Source organism: Emys orbicularis, chromosome 13 (genome assembly GCF_028017835.1).
Source record: "Emys orbicularis isolate rEmyOrb1 chromosome 13, rEmyOrb1.hap1, whole genome shotgun sequence".
Lineage (NCBI taxonomy): Eukaryota > Metazoa > Chordata > Testudines > Emydidae > Emys > Emys orbicularis.
The window spans coordinates 14,793,870-14,812,283 of record NC_088695.1 but is presented as its reverse complement, the minus strand read 5'-3'; the positions used below and the strand labels follow the sequence as shown (position 1 = coordinate 14,812,283).

At 42.1% G+C, this 18,414-nt stretch overlaps 3 protein-coding genes across 3 annotated transcripts; 1 reads left to right on the top strand and 2 right to left on the bottom strand.

Annotated features, from left to right (window-relative positions):
- Window positions 1-754: 754 nt before the first annotated feature.
- On the top strand, window positions 755-1,696 carry LOC135887345 (olfactory receptor 5V1-like). Its single transcript, XM_065415110.1, has one exon. It carries the CDS (start codon window positions 764-766, stop codon window positions 1,694-1,696), a length of 933 nt encoding a protein of 310 aa, XP_065271182.1. The 5' UTR covers window positions 755-763.
- A 4,552-nt stretch (window positions 1,697-6,248) lies between these two features.
- LOC135887486 (olfactory receptor 14A16-like) lies at window positions 6,249-7,295 on the bottom strand. Its single transcript, XM_065415231.1, has one exon. The coding sequence runs from the start codon at window positions 7,293-7,295 to the stop codon at window positions 6,249-6,251; it is 1,047 nt and encodes a 348-aa protein (XP_065271303.1).
- Window positions 7,296-13,184: 5,889 nt separating this feature from the next.
- Window positions 13,185-14,132, bottom strand: LOC135887485 (olfactory receptor 14A16-like). The gene has a single exon (XM_065415230.1). It carries the CDS (start codon window positions 14,130-14,132, stop codon window positions 13,185-13,187), a length of 948 nt encoding a protein of 315 aa, XP_065271302.1.
- Between the last annotated feature and the right edge of the window lie 4,282 nt (window positions 14,133-18,414).

Sequence of the window (18,414 nt, the reverse complement as noted above, 5' to 3'; positions counted from 1 at the left end):
CTGACACTACCACACATACACACAGAAAAACATACACACATAACGCACACAATCATATACATACACATTGAAACACACACATGCAGATGCTACCAGAATCACACAAAAGCACACACAATTGAACACACAAACACCTAAATACAAATCAGCAAACATTCATAACTGTATACATACACAATTGAACACTAATAGAGACACTACCACAATTATACAGAATCACATACACAGTCACATACACAAACACCATACACAGCACAACCATATATATATATATATATATATATATATATATATATATATATATATATATAAAAATATAAATAGGCACTACCGCAATCATACACACAATGACAAACATACCCAACAACACACACAATCAAATATATATATATACACACACACACACACACACACACACACACACACACACTAAAACTCTCACACACACACACACACAATCAGATACAGTAACAAACACAATCATGCAATCAAACACAAACGCACACATGAAGAGACACACAGATACACTTTCTTGCCTTTATATTGCACAATTTAAGATGAAATTATCCCCTAAAATTTTCTGTCCTAGTTCACAAACAACCTAAATCTGAGATTTCCAAAAGCCACCTAAGGGATTTAGATGACCAGTTCCCATAAACTGTAATGAGGACTGGGCATCCACATCCTTTAGGTGGCTTTGAAAACCTTAGCCTCATTCCTTACATTTATTCCCTTTAGAGTCATCCCTCTCAGTTCTGAAGAAATGGCAAATGAAACTGCCCCGACTGAATTCATCATCATGGGGTTCTCCAACCTCCAGCAGCTGCAGTTCTTGCTCTTTAGTGTCTTCTTGGTCACCTACCTCTGCACTCTGGTGGGGAACATCTCCATCATCGTGATTGTCTGCACAGATCCCCGGCTCCGCACCCCCATGTACTTCTTCCTGGGAAACCTCTCTTTCCTGGACATCTGCTACACCACCACCAATGTCCCCCAGATGTTGGTGCACCTGTTGGCAGAAAGGAAGAGGATCAGCTATGCAGGCTGCATCACGCAGCTCTATTTTTTCCTCTCCTTTGTGGGCACAGAGTGCATCCTCCTGGCTGTGATGGCTTATGACCGCTATGTGGCGATATGCAACCCCTTGCACTACTTGGTCATCATGAGGAAAGCCGTCTGCCTCGAGCTAGCTGGTGCCTGCTGGGCCAGCGGCTTCCTCAACTCTGTGGTGCACACATTTTTCACCTTCCGGCTGCCTTTCTGCGGAGCCAACCAGCTCAATTACTTCTTCTGCGACATCCCACCCCTCCTCAAACTCTCCTGTGGGGACACCTCCCTCAATGAGATCATCCTGCTCGCCATCGGGGTCTTCATCGGGTGGACCCCGTTCCTGTGCATAGTCCTGTCTTATGTCTATATCATCTCCACCATCCTGAAGATACGCTCCACAGAAGGGAGACTCAAAGCTTTCTCCACCTGTGCGTCTCACCTGACCATCGTCCTGATGTACTACGGAAGCTCCATCTTCACCTATGTCTGGCCCATCTCCAGCTACTCACTGGAGAACGACAGACTGATCTCGGTGCTTTACAGCATAGTAACCCCCATGATGAATCCACTGATCTACACCCTGAGGAACAAGGATGTGAAGGGGGCTCTGAGAAAAGTTTTCATGGGGAAATTGTGTTTGCAATGAAAGGGGCAAATTTCCCCTCCCGGAGGATTGTCAATATTATCTGGGGGATAAAGTTCTCTCCTTTGTGTTTTCCCATCTATGTTCAGTAGAATTGGTGAAAACATGAAAAAAAAAATTACAACAATATACAATAAAAATCTAGACATTGTTTTCAGTTTGAACATTGAAATGGTCCCGTTTTTGTCTTTTTTTTTATTAAACATTGTACTGAATTGCTAATGATGGGTTATTGGTTTTTTTTACAATATTTAAGTGAAATTGTATTCAAAATAATTCTCAAAATGGTTAGCACAATTTTTCATTTACTGAAACTGCTCAGGTAAAAAAAACAACTATTTCAATAAAAAATTTTATATTATAAAACTAATTGCACAAAAAATAAAACCTAAAAAATTAAAATGTCCACAACTTTTTACACACTCACACCACACATTTATGAAAGACCATTTTTTAGGATTTTTTTTCTGTTTCAAAATGTTTGGTCTCCTCCAATAGTAACAAAACATAAAATAAAATAAAACAAAACAAAATCAATAAAAATCAACTCATCAGCTCATCTCACAGAACAGAGAACAAAAAAGACAGTGAATTCCAAAAAAAGTGCTTTATTTACAAAGCCCTGTAAATTAATCAGTAAATGAAATGGCAGAGAACAGTAACAAATGGTAAAAAGATGTTTATACTGGTTGTAAGATGGTACCAAAGATAAGGAGTCACAATGTATAATAGATGCTGGTGGCTGTAGGCCTTGCTGGAGCCCTATGCATGAAAACCAGTATGAATCAAAGGCTAGGAACCAGAGTAGGCCTGGCTTTGGCAAAATAGCAATGCACCAGGTGCCAGCTAACCAAGTAAGCACATTCCTGACCAGAGAGGATGGTACAAAAACATACAGATCTCTCAAATAACTATGTAAACTCATTCTTAAGAGATGGTACAAGAACACATCGACCCCTCGTAAGAAAAGGAGGGAATGACAGGATAATGGGTGAGGATGTTTTGTTCGAACTAGCAGGTACAAGGGCAAGGGTGGTAACTAACGTCTGGAGTGTAAAACATAACTTGTTTGTATCAATGTATAAAAGGAGACATCCCAGGAGGGGCATCTTTGAGTTGGCCTAGAGGACAAGACCATGGTGTCCTGACTGAGCCGGTAACATTGTCACGGGCATATATGTGTTAGTTAACTTGTAACCATTGAGCTAGGGCGCTAGTGCTGGGCTTCATCAACAATAAACCTGGCCGAGGGCCTTCACCATCCAACCGAGCCTGTGGTCTTTCTTTATGAGTAACATTGAGGTGTCCTGAATAGGCAACCTGCGTCCTCTTCTCGTGCAGCTGACACCAGAGCTACAAGAACAGCAGCACTGAGCAGCCGGAACAACTTAGCAGCCTTAACAACTCTCCACAGCACTAACAAGAGAAAGGGGTGGCTAGCCTGCACAATGGGCACTGGGGCAGCAGAGGGTGGGGGGCAGGGAAGGAGCAACTATTCTGTATAATGGGCACTAGGGCAGCAGAGGGTGAGGGGTGGGGAAGGGGCGGCTATACTGTATAATGCGCACTAGGGGGTAACAGGGTGAGGGTGGGACAGCAAGGGAATTTCAGCCATGTTGTGTGTACTTTTTGTTAGTTTAGCACCGCTTTCATCTTCAATAGTGGTAGGAAAAGTTGTAGTAGTCGCTGTATCACAAGTTACAACAGTGGTTGCAGTATTAGGATGACGATTAGTTCCTGTAGGCCAGGACCCTATCTCAAAGGGACATTCCCTGCCCTGCAGAGTGTCCAATCTAATGGTATGACTACACCCCATTGGAAACCCAGGTCTGTGGGACCCAGGCTTGTGGACTCGGCATTTCCAAGCCCATGCTTGAGGACCCACACTGCATCGTAAGCCTGGGTTTGCAATTGCTGGACTCAGGTCTCACAGCCATACTAACGTGTCCATGCTGCACCATGCAGACCTTCTGACTTGGGACTGAGGCTTGAGCTGCATCCACACTGCAAAATGACAGGGCTTGGACTTGGGTCTCAGTGGGTCTCAGGCTCTGATCCACCTTCCTGTAGCACTTCCAGGAGCTGAGCCTGGGTTGGGCTGAAACCTGAATCTGAGCCCAGGTTTACAGTGTGGTGTAGACATACCCTAAGACTAGGCTTGGAAGGATTAGAATTTCATCGGTAAATGTCAGTAAACATTGATTTCACTGAACACATACAAACCAAATAAAAAATATTTCTATTGATAATAATCAAAATTTACAGCTAAGCAAAGGAAGAAAAATGCTGCTTGAGAAATTCTCAGAGTTTAATGTAAAGTTATTTACTTTGTATATTTTGACCTCTAATGTAGACAATGTGTGTTTTAATGGTGATAAAACTTTAGCTCTTTGAAACTCAACATCTACTGTCGTTAAATAATTATTGTCTTATGCCCCCATAATTTTGCTCAATTTCACATAAATTTAAAAATCTAAAAAAATGCTTATAAATCAACACTGATATTATTCATCAAAATTATTAAAAAAATAAAAATAGAATTCTGCCCAGCCTATTATTAGACATGTGAAACAATGAGACAATTCTGATCAGTATGAGAAAGAGCTGCCACAGCAAACCAGCTGTCTAACCATTGTTAAGTGCTTTTTTAAGCGTCATGGCAGGGAACATGTAAGGAAGGGATCTGAGGGAGGACAATGAGGTGGCTTTGCGGGTGGGGAGCTCCTCCCTTGCTTGAAGGGTTTCATGGGAGAAAACATGAAAGTGCATGTTGGAACATGTTAGAAATGGGCAATTAGGACTGGCATGATTTGTGGAATGAAGGCAGGGGTCCATGTCTCTCGCTATATGATCGGAGAGAGAGTTGTGATTGGGCCCTTTATATTACACCTGTATAAAGAGCAAAAGACACAACACAAAAACAAACAGGCATGGTGAGCTCCAAATAACCATGTCTACTAATTATATACACTATGCAAGACCTATCTACATGCACACGATTCTGCTCTGGCTGGGTTCTAGTGGCTTCTGAAACAGAGAACACAGTGAGCGCCACTAGTGTGCCCACAAACTATTTAAAGCAATACTACCCAAGTCCAATGAACCATTAAAATAGCCATGTAGCTGTTCCCGCTTGGGCTCTGAAACCCATCTCCCTCCCTGGGTGTCAGAGTCTGAGCTCCAGCCCAAGCGGGAATGGCTACATGGCTATATTTAGCACCATAGCACAAGCCCCAGAAGCCTGAGTCTGTAGACCTAGGCTCTGAGACTCAATGCTGTGGGGTTTTTGTTTGTTTGTTTGTTTTGCCATGCAGATGTATCCATAGGGTCTTGACCCTGTTCCCATTGAAATCAGAGGCAAAAGTCCCATTGTTTCCATGCAAGTAAAGTAGGACAAGGTAGCATTTATCAAGTGCCTAAGTGAGTTGGGAGTATAAGCCCCATTGTCTTTCAATAAGACTTGTTGCCTAGCTCATTTTGGTGCTTTTGGAAATCTGACCCGTGATAGCATATAGATTCTAATAATTATGGCTGGTTTCAATGGGACTGATGTGCCTAACTCCTTCAGGTTCATTTCCAGATCCTATCCTACAGGGGGTTAAACATGGGTAGACAGTGTAGTATAACACAACAATAATGATGGAGCTAAGTTACTATTATTGCCAACGGCAAGTCTTCACAATTCATGAATCAGGCTCCAAAAGAATCATGAGATTTTTTGAAAGAATAATAATATATTTTGTTTGCTTCTTATTTGCCGTCTGTTTTTTGAACAGTTAGATGCTTTTGCATCACATTTTCAAGCTCTTCTCTTCAACCATAGAACTATTATAGTATTATCACAACTCAAAGTCTTTAATGTATTTATTCTAACAACATCCGTGGGGTAGACAAGGACAATTATCCCCATGTTTCAGGTGAGGAACTGAGACATAGAAAGCCAGATTTAAAAAGTTATTTACTTTCATTGGGAGTTAGGCACCTAAACTGCACAGACACCTTTGTAAATTTCATTAGGCACTGCTCTGCATCATTAGGCACCTAAATACCTTTGTAAATCTGGCCACAGAGATTAAGAGTAAGAAGAAAAGTAAAGCTATCTAAAGATGTAGATAGGCACCTAATCAGATTTTCAAAAGTATCTAGGCACGCCCATTAAAATCAATAGATTTTTCAAAGGTACTTAGTCACCTTCCATTGAATTCTTGGGCTCTTTTGAAAACCTGATCAGGTTACTATCTACTTCTTGAGGTGCCTAAATATCTTTAAAAATGCCACCATAAGTGACTTGGCTAGAAACTCTGTGCCAGAGCAGAGAACTGATCCAGGGTCTCCCAAGTCACTGTTCTAACCACCGGATTATCCCATCTCCCAGTGAGGGTGGTGATGGTGATGGAAGTTGGAGAAGTGGGAGGAAGACACAATCCTGGAAACTGACCTACGAGGGCTGTTTGCAGTGTTGTTGTACCCATGTTGGTCCCAAGATATTAGAGAGACAAGATGGGTGAGGTAATATCTTTTATTGGACTAACTTCTGTTGGTGAGAGAGACAAGCTTACACAGCTTTCGAGCTTACACAGAGCTCTTCTTCAGGGATGGACATTTTATTGTTAGGATGAAAATTTCTCCCAATCAGTTTTCCCAGGGCCTTTTTGATCTCTTGGTTTCTCAGGCTGTAGATGAAAGGGTTAATCAGTGGTGGCAGCACAGTGTAGAAAACAGCCACCACCAGGTTTTGCTTAGATGGCGAGTTGGAGGTGGGCACCATATAGACAAAAATGCTCGTACTGAGGAATAAAGTGACGACCATGAGGTGGGGCAGACAAGTGGAGAAGACCTTATGCCGACCCTGAATGGAAGGTATTTTCAGGATGGCAGAGAAGATTTTAACATAAGACACAGCTATTAAAGCAAAACAGCTGAAACACAAACAAAGACCAATGGCGATCATCACAGTTTCACTAATATTGTCCTTGGAGCAACGGAGATTCAGCAGTGGGGGGATATCACAGAAGAACTGGTTGATAACCGAACCACAGAAGGGCAGCGAAAATGTACGTACAGTGTGCAAAGCGGAATACAATCCACAGCCCGCCCATGACCCACAGGCTAACTTAAGACACAGATTCTTATTCACAGTGATTGTATAGTGCAGAGGTTTGCATATAGCAACATAGCGGTCAAATGCCATAATAGTGAGGAAAATGAGTTCGGTAGCTATCAGGGAAACAAATGAAAACAATTGTCCAGCACATTCAGGGAGAGAGATCACTCTAGCGTTGCACAGGGAATTGACCATAGATTTGGGGACAGTGACAGAGATGTAGAGGAGGTCTATGAATGATAAGTTGCCGAGGAAGAAGTACATGGGGGTGTGAAGGTGGTGATCGACAGCTACGACTGTGATGATGACAAAGTTCCCCAACAAAGCTGCCAGGTAAATCACTAGAAACACTGCAAAGTGTAAAATCTGCAGCTCCCGAACATCAGAGAATCCCAGGAGAAGGAACTCGATCATGGTGGTTTGATTTCCCATCTTCTTCCTGTATAAACTGTGCTCAGCCTGCAATGGTAAAGGCAAGAAGATGTTAAAATAAAACATCGGGAGCAATATAGACATGTCCTGTATTCCATATAGGGTTCAGTTCTACAACACCCTACTGAATATTCTCTGGAAGGGGCTGAAAAATCCAAATTTACATCTATTTTAAAGAATTCCACAGGGTTTGTGTGTATGTGCATTTGCACATGTTTGTGAACAACAAAGGACTTTGTGTCTGTGTGTTTGTGCCATTATAGTTCTCCATGATACCCTTAACTCCAACTTTGAACAGGAAACTGTGACATCCATGCCATCTAATGCATCAAGAGAAAATTTACAATACAGCACAGGTTCATAAAACATGAAAGAGAATGAGGAAGTTAAGAGCTTTGAATGATATCATATTCAGTTAAATCCTCGCTATCAGTCCATTCCTGTGAAATGCTGAGTATCTAGCTATCTATCCCGGTATCTCCATGTCAGCTGATATTTTAGTTGTACAAATGTTACAGTTTATCTAAGAATCTAAAGGAACTTACCATTCTAGCACAGTCAGCTCTCTCTTCAATTATGAAGGTCTCTTTTCACCTCCTGCTTCATGGTGAACTCTAAAAAGAATGATGAGACCCGTATGGGAAGATCATGGAAATGCCCATGTATCCCTCACTCCCTTGGCTGAGGTTTCCAGGAACGAATTATGCTGTGAAAACCACACAGCCCTTTTACTTTGAATGCTGTCTGACTTCCCTTGCCTTCACTGTTTCAGGATGACTGAAATGCTGAAGGAAGATTCACTGGTAAATTATCAGTTTCCAAGCACCTTTGGGGAAATGGCCGGAGGCCCCATAATGAGATAAGCTCTCACAATAAACAACACTGCGGCACTGTCTACGTTTTGCATGAATAATACATTACACTGAGGTTTTCAAAGGAGCCCAAGAGAGTTAGCTGCCCAGTTCCCAGTGAATTCCAATGTTTCAATATTTAATTATCCGCACAGCTAGGAAACTGCATCTTATTTCAAGGCTGAATTTATCTAAACTCAGTTTCCAGGCACCAAATCTTGTTATGTCTTTGTCAGAAAGGTTCATAAGCCCCTTCCTCGCTATCTGATATTTTGATTTTTTTTTTGGATGGGATTTTACTGAAAGTGACTTTTTTGTGGAAAAAATAATTTGCAATGAAATTTTGCATTTTAATGACACTTTTTTACCCATATTTCTTGTTTCAAAATTAACATTTTTACTATGTAAAAATGTTTGAAAATTGAGGTAAAATGCCTACTTTCCCTATTTTTCCTCTAGATACCTTTCCAGGGAAAAAATAGGTAAAGTGGGCATTTTACCTCAATTTCCAAATACTCTCTCTCTCTCTCTGTATATATATATATATGGAAAACTGTAAGAGAAAGGAACACTTTCATTTAAAAAAATTACTTTTCAAGTTTACACTGTTAACTCTTTCAAGTGAAAATGTTACTTTTTCTCTGTAACATTTTCTCACATTTTGGTAATTGACAAAAGTTGGAGAAGAGTCAGAAAGTGGAGAAAAAAATGCTCTTTTTCCACATTTTCTTACTGTTGTCTAACTGACAAATATAGGAAACAGTCAGAAATGGGGAAACGTAGGAAATTGTTGACAGTGAGGATAATCAAGCATTAGAACAGCTTACCTAGGGATGTGATGTATTCTCCACCTCTTGAAGTCTTTAAATTGAGCCTTTTTAAAATCAGGGCTTTGGAGCAAAGCCCGGAGCTGGAGCGCGGAGCAGCTCCAGAGCAGTGGAGCTGCAGGTTTTTACCTGGAGCTGGAGCGGAGCCGGAGCACAGCTCCAAAGCCCTGTTTTAAATAAATCCTATAGCTCAACCAGAAGATATGGGCTTTCTGCAGAAATTATTGGGTGTACTTCTCTGGACTTTATTATGCAGGAAATCAGACTAGATGATCATACTGGCCTTAAAAAAGTCTTTCTGGCCTTAAAAAACTCTGAATCTATTACTCTATTTTCCAATTTCCCTTCAGGAAAACTATTTTCCTCAACAGATAAACATCCAATGGGAATTTCTGTCGCAAAAATTCTCACAGGAAAAATTCCCATTTTCTGGCTATCTCCACCCTACTTCATATCCCTACATCAAATCTCCATCCCAGTTCAGATACACCCTCTTCCTCATTTCCCCTATGGTTGGCCATGGTTATATAGGCTCCAATTTTAAATGCTGTCCACGCTGCCTCAGAAATTAATGGAAATTGGACATGCAAATTCCCTTGGAAGTTTGAAAAAAACACTCTATAGCGGTAGTTTCAGGCAGACCCAATTATAGGTGCACACCAGACTTCCCCTCCCATTCCTCTTTACACACCCTATCTAAGGCTCTGTGCCAATCCATTTGTCTGTCATGCAGCCAATACTCTGTGCATTAGCCATGCAACCAGAGATTGAATCCTAGATTTGATCTTCCTTTTCAGCTAATGCATCATGCATCTGTCCTCCTTGAGTTGTAGCCATGCTCCCATCCAATTTTGGAATGAACCTTTCTCTGGGCTCTCTGAGTGCATCTCCTCAGGTCGCAGGCTTCATGTTGTCATCTCACTTGGTGTGGAACCCCCAATTCCAAGCCCTTGGTTACAGTACCATGTGTATTGACCATGCTTACCCAGCAGGTCCAGCTGCATTCTGGCACCTGCAGATCTTCCCTTTGGTAATCTGTGACCAGTGGTGAATAGAGTGACCCAAAGTCTTTTTTTAATCTTAACAGTAGGAGCAAAACATAACATTAGTGAAAACGGGTTTTAAAACAACAAAAGGTCTACCAGCATGCTTACATTACCTTCCATCCTAGTCAGGCCTATTTTACCCCAGTTCCCTAATATTTGCAGTCTGGGTTCACCTTTGCTCCCTCTGCCATCTTTGAGGTCCTATCTTTTGAAACCCAGATGAAGTTCTTTGTTCTCTCTGCACATGTGCTTGGACCTGCTGCCCCAAACCAATCTGGTGAGTTCCACAGGGGGTTGGGGGCAAGAGCATCAGTGTGAATGGCTCTTGCATTGTGTCTCTAGTGTTGGCTGGGAGGGGTGTATCTGGTTCCACTTCGTTCCCTTCCTGGGTGCATTTCCTGATGGTCCTCCTTATTTGGAATTAACTCAATCTATGCCTACAGTAGACATGACAATAATCCAGTCAAGATATGGTAACCCTCCCCTCCCACACTTCCAATAAACATAAATATAAAAAATACAGTATTCATAAATTAATACAGGGAACTTCAAATTTCTGAGGGTAAAGCTGTCTTGTAAACTGAGTTCTTTCTATCTGAGCCACTGAGTAAATTTCTGACTCCTTTGGGCCATGTCCTGAGCTGATGTAAATGGATGTCATTCAACCGAAGTCAAATATTTGCAATATCTGAGGATCTAGCTTATTGTCTTCAGCTGTGTTGCCAGTATTACCATTAAAACAACTCCAGTAAACTGCAGACCATCGTAGTCTGGTCGATTATTGCAACTCTAGAATTTATTTATTGTCACAGGTTCTTCCCTTAGGTGGCTACACAGATAGAAGAAATCAGTCAGTGGAGCACATCAAAAGGAAGGTCCCGGTTCAGTCTGCTGTCTCAGGAAGCCAGCACACCCAAGTTCCAGGACAAATATTCAGATCTTCTATACCCTTATCTTATTACACCCACACACATCTGTGGCCATATTTGACTCTTTCCATGACCGCACTGAAGTCTGGACCTGCCCTCTCTCCATGTGTGGTATGTGTGACGATAATTATACTTCTGATTGGCAATATAAGCTACTTGCGTCAATTAGTTGCTGAGACCAGCAATGACTAATTATCTTTACAAATCTGGGGCTAGATGACTAAATACTTTACAAATCTGGGCCCTAACTTGATTAGGCACTTTTTAAAAGCCCGCTAGGTTCCTTTCTGCATCTTTAGGCACCAAACCCATAGGCAATTTTGAAAACATTGCTCTACATCTACTAGTTTGGAAGCTGTAGCAAAACCACAAACTTCTTTATGTGTTTCAGGTCCTAGAAGGGGACAAACATCTTCAGCCAGTATGTTAAGCAAATATATGCAGAAGTTGGGGGGAATATGAATAGTTGGTGGGTGGAGCAATGGAGGATGGATAGTGCTGAATGTCAATATACACTATACCTAGGATTGAAGCCATCAGCTCTTAAGAAACTCCAACTAGTTCATATTGCTACAGCGCATCTCCTTAGCTACACAGAGCACCACAAGCACATCAAACCTGTCCTACGCTCTTGGCACTGCTTACCCATAGAATAGTGAGTCGAGGCTGAGGTGTTGGTCCTTATCTTCAAGTCGCTCAGTGGCTAAAAGATGTCCTAAAGCTCCAGAATGAGGACTGTGATTGAAAACTGGAAGGAACGTGGGGGGCAATGGGTGCAAAGGGGTGGGGATATAGGAGGGAATAGGGTTATGGGGAGGCAGAGGGAAATGCGGGGTTCAGAGGCAATGAGTGGGGCTATGTGGAGAAGGATATAAGGGCAGGGGGAGCTGAGAGGTGAGTGGGCATGAGGAATGATTATCTGGACCAGGGATCAGCAACCTTTGGCCCGCGGCCCACCACGGTAAGCACCCAGGTGGGCCGGGCTGGTTTGTTTACCTGCCGCGTCCGAAGCTTCGGCCGATCACAGCTCCCACTAGCCGCGGTTCACCATCCCAGGCCAATGGGGGCTGCGGGAAGTGGCGCGGGCCGAGGGATGTGCTGGCCGCGGCTTCCCGCAGCCCCCATTGGCCTGGAGCGGAGAACCGCGGCCAGTGGGAGCCGCGATCGGCCGAACCTGCGGATGCGGCAGGTAAACAAACTGGGCGGACCCACCTGAGTGCTTACTCTGGCGGGCCGCGCGCCAAAGGTTGCCGATCCCTGATCTGGACTATAGGGAGATATGTGGGTGATGAGTCATATTATAGAAGAATATGGGGTTGTGAGTGGAGCTATAGGGGAAAAGGGGCATGAGCTAGTCTGGTGTGGTGAGCCAGACTATAGGGACATGGGTGTGTGTGAGGAGGTTTTTGAGGGGCACAGGAATACTTAGAAAGAGAGACACCCTTAAATAAACAGATATCTACACCGGTCGAGGGTGCGTTACTATTCTACTCAGGTCAGATTACACGCTTAGTGCAGTATGGATTAACGTGAGTAAATACGTAAGTATTTGGCTCAATAAAGACCGGTAGGTCCACATTATACACAAAGAGCAGTCACTTACAGAGTGTTAACCTTTATTTTAACATTAAGGACAAAAGTAGAGGCTGCATTAGAGATCCCAGTGTATGTGTGTGTGTGTGTCTCCTTAACAGCCTTCACCCTACTCAGCAAAAGAGGTTTGTAGCTGGGAATAAGGATTTATCTGCATGTGAAGCTAGAGTACACAGAGAACAAGTTAGCCGTACTGATGAAAGCTGCATTCCCCAGAGTTTGCAAGTATCTGGTGAAGCATTTCATACTTTGATAGGCATTAGGTGCAAATTCACCCTCTGGTGGTTCCAGTTGCATTTATACAATGAAATGGTCTCCAATTCTGCTGTAGGCCATTTAGAGCTTTACCATTTCCCATCCTTTTGTGCTGTTTGTTGTTTGGTCTCATCCCTATTACATTTTCCTCACAGGGGAGTTTACAGAGTTCTGACGTCTTATCCATAACATTAAAAGAAAGCCAGGAGAGAAACAGAAAATGGGAGGATGGATGATAATAATAAGACCTTGCTCTTATGGAGCATTTTTCACTGATGGCTCTCAAAACACTTTGTAGAGAAGGTCAGTATCATTATTCCCATTTTAAAGGTGGGGAAACAGAGGCACAGGGTCATCCACCAGTAGAGCCAGGGATAGAACCCAGGTTTGCTGACTCCCATACTAGTGTTCTGGCTACTAAGCCATGCTGCCTGGCTGGCAGAATAAAATGTCCTCAGAAAGAGGTGTCCATTGTTTTCTTCTGAAGGAGAATCTTCCTTAAAACTCTTCCAAGAGCCATTTTTAGCTCCTGGTTTCTCAAGCTATAGATGATGGGATTAATCAGTGGGGGCACCACAGAATAAAACACAGGCACAAGGTACTGTTCGAATGCAGAGTCAGAAGTTGGCATCATGTATGAAAAGATGCCGGTACCAAGGAATAACGTGACAACTGTGAGGTGAGGCAGGCAGGTGGAGAAAGCTTTGTGACGCCCCTCCACTGAAGGGATTTTTAGCACAGCAGAGAAAATGTGAATATATGTCACGGTTATGAAAGCAAAGCAGCATAAAGCTACACATACACCAAATGCAATCAGGACAGTCTCACTGATGTTAGGATGGGAGCAAGACAGTTTCAGTAATGGGGGAATATCGCAAAAGAACTGGTTGATAAGGGACCCACAGAAGGGTAGTGAAAATGTGCTTGCAGTGTTCAAAGCAGAATAGACACCACCACCCAGCCATGAGCCACATGCTAGTTTACAGCATGCTGTCTTGTTCACAATTACTGTATAATGCAGAGGGTTGCAGATGGCAATGTAACGGTCATACGCCATAATGGTGAGGAACCCATGCTCTGTCTCTATGAATGAAAGAAATAAAAACAATTGAGCTACACATCCTTGGAAAGAAATAGCCCGGCTGTTCATGAGGGAGTTGATGAAGGACTTGGGGATGGTGACTGAAATGAAGCAAATATCCAAGAAGGATAGGTTTTTCAGGAAGAAGTACATGGGGGTGTGCAGGTGGTGGTCAGGACTTATGGTTGTGATGATGAGAAGATTCCCCATGAGAGCAGCTAGGTAAATAGCCAGAAAGACCATAAAGTGTAAAATCTGCAGCTTCCGATTCCTGGAGACTCCCATGAGAAAGAATTCACTCACAGTAGTTTGATTGGCCATGTCCTTCCTGGAGCCACTCTGCAGAGACAGAGAGAAAGAGAACTTTTAAAAAGATTAAAAACTGACTTAATGGAATCTGTTTGCTTAACTTTATAATATCTTTACACCTCACACATACTATTTTGATGAGCGATGAAGATATGATTAGAGACAGACAGACAGAGACTAGGTAGGTGAGGTAATATCTTTTAATGGACCAACTTGTGTTGGTGGAAGCTACAAGCTTTCAAGCTTCACAGAGCTCTTCTTCGGGTATGGGGAAGGAAAGCAGAGTGTCTGAGGTAAATACAAGTTGGGACAGATTGTTAAGCATAAGGGGTAAACACATGTTTTGGGAAACCACTTAAAATGAAGTGAGCCATTGAGGGTTAGGCTGTTATGGCCTTCAAACAACCCCCCAACCTCATCAAGCTCATCATTAGACGCAAGTTCACCACAGACCAGGACACACCAACTTAAAGCAGCACCAGACCCTGCCAGAACAACAGATGCAAAACCTGAAAACCTATCCCCACTGCTACAATGATCAATATTCACCAAAACACACCTTTCAAGATTCATGGGTCCTATACACACCTATCACAACATGTGGTGTACCTCATCCGGTGCATCAACTGTCCAAATAACAATTATGCGAGTGAACCAAACAATCACGATGCTCTTGAATGAACTCACACAGAAAAATGATAACGAATAAAACCCATGAGTGAACACTTTTCACAAAGCAATCACTCCATTTCCGAGCTGTCAGTCCTCACCCTCAAAAAAACCCTGCAGGACACCTTAAAAAGGAGAGCTGGGAACTTAAATTCATAACTCTGCTGGACACTAAAAAACATGGACACCACAGAGACACTGGTTTTATGGCTCATTACAACAATTTGTAACACATCCTCCTGCCTACTAATCCTTAATTGCCAACTCAATTGTAAGTGGTCTCCTATAGCATGTGTGAACCCCTTACACTTAAAAATCTGTCCTAACTTGTATTTAGCTCAGACACTCTGATTTCCTTCCCCACACCTGAAGAAGAGCTCTGTGAAGCTCGAAAGCTTGTACCTGCCATCAACACAAGTTGGTCCAATAAAATATATTGCCTCACCCACCTCATCTCTGTCATATCTTGGGACCAAAATGACTACAACACCACGGCAAACAGACAGAGAGATAGACAGAGCGTGGAATAGAACTCACTCCCACATGCCATCATAGTAGCTAGCATCCTCATTACATTCAACCAAAATGCAAAGTTTGACCTAATAAAAGAGCAACACTGACTAGATGATCCAGTCATGCAAGATGCTAACTAGAGCTGCTTGGAAAATAAGGACACATTTGGACAACATTTCTTGTAGGGGGAAATGTTTCCTCTTGTTCACTAAAAAATGTGTTGATGGAACTTTTTTCAACCAGCTCTGGTGCTCAGCCCTTCCTAAAAGGTGATGAGTGCCTCAGCTTCAGATGACTGCTTGGAATCTGTCTATCTAATTGTATAATTTCATTAAATCACCAGGTATTATGGTGATGCTCTGCATAGTATTAAAGCTTAGAGATATAGTCAAAGCCACAAAGAGGATTTAGATGTCCAAATACCATTAATTTTAATTCGGAATTGGACATCCAAATACTTTGGGGAGATTTGAAAACCTCATCAGAAAGGGCGGGGGGGATGATAGAGAGATAGACAGAAAGACAGACAGACAGACAGCGATAGGAATATAGGGACAGAGGAATTGCCATACTGGATCAGACCAGTAATCAATCTGACAGAGTATCCTTTCTCCAACAGCGGCCAGTAACAACTGCTTTTGAGGAAGGTGCAAGATAGGTAGACCATCACATGCATTTAGACAAACAATTATCTAGGTAAACATATAGATAGATAAGCTCTTATATTAATGCAGTGATTGTTCAAAATTATGCCAAATCAGATTAATTAGCAGCAGCATCTAGCCAATTAACAAGAGTAGCAGAAGGAGTTCTAACAGGAATTAGAACTGTATAGAAATAAGATAAAGTCATTGGACAGAATGAGAAAATCACAAGCTCAAAGAGAGAACGGGGATTCACTCATTCCATATTTATGTGAGTGTAAATGAAGTGAATTTCTGAGAGCTGATGCACACTTTTGTTCCACAAGAGGTGAGACTAGATCCCTTCTGACCTTGGAATCTATGAATCGATAAACCTCAAAATCTTACTGGCCCACAGAGACCCCTTCTTGCTCACTCAGACACAAACAGATACACCCCTATGTAAGTCAGTGATCACACACCCACATCTCATACATCCACACAAACCCCATCTGTTCTCCTGCTTTATGGTGATATGTAAAGAAGCTGATGGCAGCCAATCTGAAAATCAGAGAGATGTGCTTGTGTGTCTTTCACTGAGTAGTTGTGGGAACAAAAACAAAAGTTATTCAGTTATAGAATCCATGAAGCATACCTGGGCTGGAAGATGCATAACCCCTGATTCTTCACTGGTGCAGACTGCCTAGGTTGCTGAAAGGAGACTTATTAATACAACGTGTGCTTTAAAGGGCCTTTGGGGAAAGGTCCCTGAGGTCCCATCATGGGATGTATGATGCTCACAGGATTCATATCATAACTCTGTACAGAAATGACAATGAGAGAAACATCAGGACAAACTAACTCCTGGAGGAGATACATTAATTTCAGTGATTTCAGAGTGGTAGCCGTGTTAGTCTGTATCAGCAAAAATGAGGAGTCCTTGTGGCACCTTAGAGACTAACAAATTTATTTGAGCATAAGCTTTTGTAGGCTAGAACCCACTTCATTAGCTGCATGGAGTGAAAAATACAGTAAGCAGTATATATATTGCAGCACCTGAAAAGATGGGAGTTGTCTTACCAAGTGGGGGGTCAGTGCTAATGAAGCCAATTCAATTAAGGTGGAAGTGGCTTATTCTCAACTGTTGACAAGAAGGGGAAATTACTTTTGTAGTGCTAATGAAGCCAATGCAATCAAGGTGGATGTCATCCATTTCCAATACACTTTCTTGTCAACTGTTGGAAATGGACGACATCCATCTTGATTGCATTGGCCTCCTTAGCACTGATCCCCCACTTGGTAAGGCAACTCCCAGCTTTTCATGTGCTGTAATATATATACCGCTTACTCTATTTTTCACTCCATGCATGTGATGAAGTGGGTTTTAGCCCATGAAAGCTTATGCCCAAATAAATTTGTTAGTCTCTAAGGTGCCACAAGGACTCCTCGTTGTTTTTGCTGATTTCAGTGGCTTACTCCTGAATGGTGCCACTGTGAAACAGATTATATGCGTTTGAATGAACAGATAGGAAGTTTGAAGTGAATATGGTCCAGGAGTGTTTTGCACGTGGGAGAGGTAGAAAGCTCAAGGTCAAAGTGAGGTGAGTAGACAAGAGAAATTTAGTACTAATTATCAACAGCAGATCTATTATGTTAATGGATGAGTGAGAAGAGAATCAGCCCTTGGAAACAGTGACCATAATGTAATTAAGTTTCACATCCTTGTAGGGGGGAAAATGCCAAAGAATTCCACCACAGTAGAATTAACTTCAAAAAGGGCAACTACACAAAAATGAGGAAGCTAGTTAAATGGAAATTAAAAGGAACAGTCACAAGGGTAAAATGCCTGCAAAGTGAATGGAGACTAGTCAAAAACATAACAGAGGCTCAAACTAAATGTATACACACACACACACACAAACAACACCATGGCTAAAACAGCAGAGTAAAAGAAGTGATTAGAGGCAAAAAGGCATCCTTTAAAAATTGGAAGTCAATTCTTACTGAGGAAGATAGAAAGGAGCATAAACTCTGGCAAGTCATGTGTAAAAGTATAATAAAGCAGGCCAAGAAAAAATATGAAGAGCAACTAGCTAAAGACACAAAAACTAACAGCATGTTTTTTTAAGTACAACAGAAACAAGAAGCCTGCCAAACAATGATTGGGGCAATCGAGGTGATAAAGGAGCATTCAAGGAAGACAAGAGAATTACAGAGAAGCTAAATGAATTCTTTACATCTGTCTTCACTGCAGAGGATGTGAGAGAGATTCCCACACCTGAACCATTCTTTTTAGGTGACAAATCTGAAGAACTCTTCCAAATTGAGGTGTTAATAGAGGAGGTTGTGGAACAAATCAATACATTAGCCAGTAATAAGTCACCAGGACCAGATGGTATTCATTCAAGAGTTCTAAAGGAACTCAGATATGAAATTTCAGAACTTCTAACTGTGGTATGTAACCTATCCCTTAAATCAGCTTCTGTACC